This window comes from Chiloscyllium plagiosum, chromosome 5 (genome assembly GCF_004010195.1).
Source record: "Chiloscyllium plagiosum isolate BGI_BamShark_2017 chromosome 5, ASM401019v2, whole genome shotgun sequence".
NCBI lineage: Eukaryota > Metazoa > Chordata > Chondrichthyes > Orectolobiformes > Hemiscylliidae > Chiloscyllium > Chiloscyllium plagiosum.
The window spans coordinates 90,573,818-90,579,817 of NC_057714.1; the positions used below are offsets into that span (position 1 = coordinate 90,573,818).

At 39.6% G+C, this 6,000-nt stretch overlaps 1 protein-coding gene across 7 annotated transcripts in view; it reads right to left on the minus strand.

Moving 5' to 3' along the window:
• Positions 1-6,000, minus strand: part of LOC122550085 (partitioning defective 3 homolog) — an 843,398-nt gene that overhangs the window by 311,970 nt on the left and 525,428 nt on the right. For 6 of the 7 annotated variants that reach the window (XM_043690629.1, XM_043690626.1, XM_043690631.1 and 3 more), the window contains exon 11: positions 1,202-1,357. In XM_043690629.1, coding sequence (XP_043546564.1) covers positions 1,202-1,357 — 156 coding nt within the window. The remainder of the gene's footprint in view (positions 1-1,201; positions 1,358-6,000) is intronic. The other variant, XM_043690628.1, reaches the window with a different exon arrangement.

The following is a 6,000-nucleotide window of genomic DNA, read 5'->3' on the forward strand; positions in this document are numbered from 1 at the left end:
CAGGATATTAAAACTCAATCAAGTTTGAATTTATTATTTTGCCAACATCAAGCCAATGAGATGATCTGATGTTGGGGATATAAGAATGCAGGCATTTTGAAAGCCAGACAGAGTAACTGCCATCGAGAGAGAGAGAGGGAGGGAGAGACCCAAAAGATTGAAACATTCTATCATGGGTACCTTCTTCATTTGAAACATCTTCACAGTAAAAGGAAAGACGATGACCCCAGGAGATCTTCAGCTGAAAAAAGACAGGCACCGAAGAGGACAGCCGCTGTATGGCTTTGAACTTAAGTTAATGTAAATTGAATAAGTGTTTTGTTGGAACAGTATATTGTTATAGAGTTGGGGGCAGTTAATAAGCAGTTAAGAGAAAGGCAGGCAAAGATTTGTGAATAGTTGTTAAATGTTCACTTTTAGAGTTAAAGAATCAATTGATATATTTTCTTTATGTAGTGGAATTTGAGAGTTCTCTGTTTAACCGATAACAAGGCGAGGTGAGCTTTTCTGGGTATTTGGTTTAATTAATGGAAGAGTTCACCGCCGTGTTGTAACACTTAAGTTCATTTCTGAAGAAAATATGTATGTTTGACTTGTGCTTTTAACTCATTGTATTGTTGTTGTTCTTACACTATTAATTTTGCTACAATTGAAGCAATTTTAACACGTCCCTTTCTTTTTAATAGCAGAATTTAAAACAAAATTGAAATCTTGGTTGCTTTCCAAAATAGTTACAACAATTTTGAATTCTGCAATATGTGTGTGGCTACTTCAACGACAGTTGAGTATTCGATTACAGCATTGGCAATAGGTGAACTGTACATGCATAATCAACCCCATCACAACAAATTCTGTCTGCAACAAAAAAAAATTGTGTTCACAAGTTTGGAGATTTATCATTGGTCACCTGATACAAAGTTTTACATCCTCAGTAAATAGTCCTCGAGGAAGCTTTGATCAAACCCTTGCAGCATGTCAGAATGATGGAAACATGGGATAAGAAATGAACTCTCAAATACACTTTAGGTATAATGCTTTGACCTGGCTTTAAGACTCAAAAGCTAGAGCGAAGGGCAGATCCCAGAATTGTAATATGGCAACAAAAAGAATGATGCATCAACTGCAAACCACCCAATGTTTAAAGATGGATGCCATTAAAAACTACACATAAGATAAACAGTTTGCAGTTATTCAAGTATACCTCTAGTTTGTCAGGTATTCTACGCACCAGTTCCCGAGGGAGGAAGGTTTCTTCCTGCCGGAGGACCAACAGACTGACAGTGCCACCCATCTTGGTGTTCCTCAGCAGTGTCACCACTTCCTCTTGTATTTTTCCAGTTAGATCTACACCATTAACCTGAAACCACAACAATAAGTCATTATTAACTTTGATCCCAGGTCCACAACAAAAGTAAAAATAAAAGATTTGGGCAGGACATTAAATGCAGTGAGGTTAACAGCTACCAAAATTTGTGATCTTCTTTTGAAATTACTTCTGACAGACAGGTGGAACTAAAATGGAACTAAGTCAACATAAGATGATTCTGATGCCCATTTCTCTACCTGATTCATTGAGGTCTTGTTCACCATAAATCATAGTGACCAGTTGGAAACTCCAGTGGTTCAGTTGAGATCCCACCTCTACAGATGCTATGAGCGACATTCCAGATTGGCAACCTCTCAACTTGTCACCAACTATGAATCACAGTTCACCACCAGTTATCTTGACCAGGTTAGAATATTAAGAGTGCCTGCAGTCTATTCTAGAGATTTATCACATCAATTTTTCCAAGGCTGAAACACCAAAATTGGAAATGTAAACAGAACTACATATTTCTTAAGTGCTACCTTCTCGAGATAAGCTGGAAATCTAGAGTTTGGTACAGGAAATGTTTCATTAACTGACATCTATGGGATGAGTTAATCAAACATTCCAGCTAATCAAGAGGTATGTTTAACCAGAGTAAACCCTGACCAAGTGAAGTCTCACGATATCAACATCCCTCAAAAATCTTTGTAAAAACAAAAACACAACTCCTCAAGTCAACGTAGTTGACATAGTTAGCAGCAGAAACACAAATCAGTGGGTATAGACATCACTGTTATACTTTACCTGCAGTACAAATACTGGGATATCACAGTACTATAATTTTTTGCCAGTTTATCAAGAGTGCCACTTGATAAGGTGCTGGTTCAAACAAAGTTTGCTGTACGCCCATATTCTTACAGGAAAACAGAATCATGATAGCTCTCAAAGGAATTATTTACAAGTTTAGCATGTTTTTCATATTTTGCTTGAAAACTGTTGATAATTAAAATGAGCTGTTGCAGTTAAAATGGCCACTATTTAGGTGCAAGTTTTATATTACAGCACTTCCTTGTTAAATGAACATTGATAAGACATTTTCTGTTTGATATTATTTGCAATCTCTCAAAACTGCTAGCATCAAAGGAAAAATCTGATTAAAATAACTAGGCTCCATTTTCAGTTTCAACACTTCAAAATGATTTGAACCACTACTTGATTTCCAGCCAATCCCCTAAATCCTGACAAGATAACAGAACACAAGTAAAGAGCAGAAATGCAAGACCAGCTGAGTGAGGCTCTGCAGGAACAAGCAACTGCATTGGTAGCACATAGCTCAGTAATTGAGATTCTGTGCAAAGCATAAAAGAGAAACTTGCTCGAAAAAGAAAAGAACATCTCTTTAAGGGTGGCCGAGTAGCAGCACATCATGTGGGCTCCTGCCCGAAGCTCATCTGCTCCATCTGCTGTACTTTTTCTTCTTCTTTCACTTCGCTTTTTCCTTAGTTTGATGAACTTAGCTTCTGTGAAGAGCAAGTCTGTGCAGCGTGGAGACGATTGAGCAAGTGTTGTGGCGAGAGGTATCTCCTGGCATCTGCAGCAAGAGACCAGGCAGCTCAAGATGGTGGTAACATCAGGCAGGCCGAGGATCCCCAGCATCTGCAGCGATGTCAAGTGTGGGCAACAATGAGCCAGTGTGGGTTTTTTTTTGGGCTGGGGGTCTTACAGTAGAGGAGCCCAGCATGGAGGAATGCGGGCCCTTGTTGAACTTGTAACATTTTTTTTTCTACTTTATATGGGCTGTATTGTTGAGAGTGTAAAATATATAAATTTTTTCTACTTTGTATCTAAGATTTTGTAATGAGGTACCTTTGTACCTCAGATGGTGCCAGGAATGGCAATTTTGCACGCTTTTCTTGTATCCCTGTACTTGAATACATATGATAATAAAACCTAATTTTGACTCTTATTATGTTTTTTATTTATTTATGGAATGACTGTCCAACACTTCAAAAGCATTTTTAAAAATTCTCTTCACAGTGATATTCTGAGACTGTTTAATATTTGTAACTGCTTCAGGCTACTTACACAACCAATTTTGATCTTCTATCAGCTAAAGCAAAACTCAAATACCAAGATGGATAGGATCTCCATTTAATTCCCAAACATTTTGAGTTAATCCCTTAAATTGGCAGCTGGATATGCTTGAAGTTTGCTTTGTAGCTCAATCTTTTGATGTATTTGGCCAACTCCTGAACTTCATCAATCTAAGGTCAGAATTGCAGTCTGACAGTATTCCCTCACTTTGCAATATTGCACGCCATAATACTAGATAAGTGAATAGATGTGGCCAGGGTTGGAGGATTTGAGCTACAGGGAGAGGCTGAACAGGCTGGGGCTGTTTTCCCTGGAGCATCGGAGGCTGAGGGGTGACCATATAGAGGTTTACAAAATTATGAGGGGCATGGATAAGATAAATAGACAAAGTCTTTTCCCTGGGGTCAGGGAGTCCAGAACTAGAGGGCATAGGCTTAGAGTGAGAGGGGCAAGATATAAAGGAGACCTAAGGGGCAACCTTTTCACACAGACGGTGGCACGTGTATGGAATGAGCTGCCAGTGGATGTGGTGGAGGCTGGTACAGTTGCAACATTTAAGAGGCATTTGGATGGTATATGAATAGGAAGGGTTTGGAGGGATATGGGCCGGGTGCTGGCAGGTGGGACTAGATTGGGTTGGGATATCTGGTCGGCATGGACAGGTTGGACCAAAGGGTCTGTTTCCATGCTGTATATCTCTATGACTCTATAAATCGATCCAAGTTGAAGCCTTTTTATTCATACACAGGATGTACGCATTACTGGCTAGGCCAGCAATAATAACTCAGAGGCAGTTAAGAGTCAATCACATTGTGCTGGGTCTGAAGTCACATGTGGAACAGACCATGTCAGAATAGATTTCCTTTCCTACTGGACATCAGTGACTGAAATTGGTTTTATGGCAATAAGCACTGGTATAGGGTCACAACTGAAGTAGTTGTCTATTTTTATTGAATTCAAAGTGCACTATTAACATGGGATTTGAAGCCATGTCCCTAAAACACTGGTCCAGTGAAATTACCACAACATCACCACCTCTCCGAAATTCAATTACAATTCAATAACCTCACTACCCGTCTAACCTGATCTATTGGCTCTTATTTCCATCACAAGAGGGGCTACTCCTGGAAAGAGGGCTACTGAGGGAAAAAAGGGCCAGGGAAGGCTGAACCAATCCTGCCATATAGTGGCTTATCAAACATGAACATAGTTAATGGAGAGGAAGAACCAATGAGAACCAAACAACAACAAAAAAATGAGCTAAAATAGCAGAGGAGAATAAAAACTAAAAACAACAAACAGAAATTTGTAGAACAGGAACAACAGGAGAGCATACTACATTACAAATATTACAACTATGTAAGGCTAGATGAAGGAAAATAATCCTTTGGTAATACAGAACTTGAGTTGAAAAAAAAAGACATTTTGTCAAAGTTTTTTCGTCTTGCATTCAATAGGATAATTTGCAAGAATACCAATTCGAGGGACAGCCATAATTTACAGAGGAGAACGATGAATGCTGGCAAACAGATTGTCAATGGTAAATGTGTTGCCATGGAGGGCATTTCAGCCAATGATGATCAATTGTTAGCCTGGCTTTGTTTAGATTTTAAATCAGGCAGGTTGGTTCCAATTAGTCAATGAATTGCCCTCAGAAGTGAATCAGCAAATGGCTGCCATCGACATTCTTAAGTTCAAAAATGCACATGTATGTTCTTACTCTCAGCAATTAATAGAAATATCTTCCAGTACATGCAGGTGTGCTACAGTGGAAGCTCAACTCAAAATCATTTGCTAAAATGGTTCTTCATACATTCAAAACAATCCAGCAAACATGGACTAACCATGGAATTCCATTTTATGTTGGGCACTGTGTTGCAAGTTTTGTATGAATGGGCAAAGTAGATATGGTTAGTACCTTGTCTGATGCAAACAGTTCAAAGGATATGCTGTTTGATTTGGTTCACCAGTGCTTTGGACATATGGGGTGGTACAGTGGCTGGCACTGCTGCCTCACAGCGGATTTGATTCCACCCTTGGGTGATGATCAGTGTGGAATTTGCACATTCTCCCAGTTTCTGCATGGGTTTCCTCACACAGTCCAAAGTGTGCAAGTTAGGTGGATTGGCCATGCCAAATTGCCCATATAGATTCGAAGGATTTGCAGGCTAGGTGCATTAGCCATAAGAAACGTAGATTAGATTAGATTAGATTACTTACAGTGTATTGAATTACTGGATTGAATTCAAGAGTCGTGAGTTGATGTTGCAGCTGTACAGGACCTTGGTAAGGCCACAGTTGGAGTACTGTGTGCAGTTCTGGTCGGCGCATTTTAGGAAAGATGTGGAAGCTTTGGAGAGGGTGCAGAGGAGATTTACCAGGATGTTGCCTGGAATGGAGAATAGGTTGTACGAGGATAGGTTGAGAGTGCTAGGCCTTTTCTCATTGGAACGGCGAAGGATGAGGGGTGACTTGATAGAGGTTTATAAGATGATCAGAGGAATAGATAGAGTAGACAGTCAGAAACTTTTTCCCCGGGTACAACAGAGAGTTACAAGGGGACATAAATTTAAGGTGAAGGGTGGAAGATATAGGGG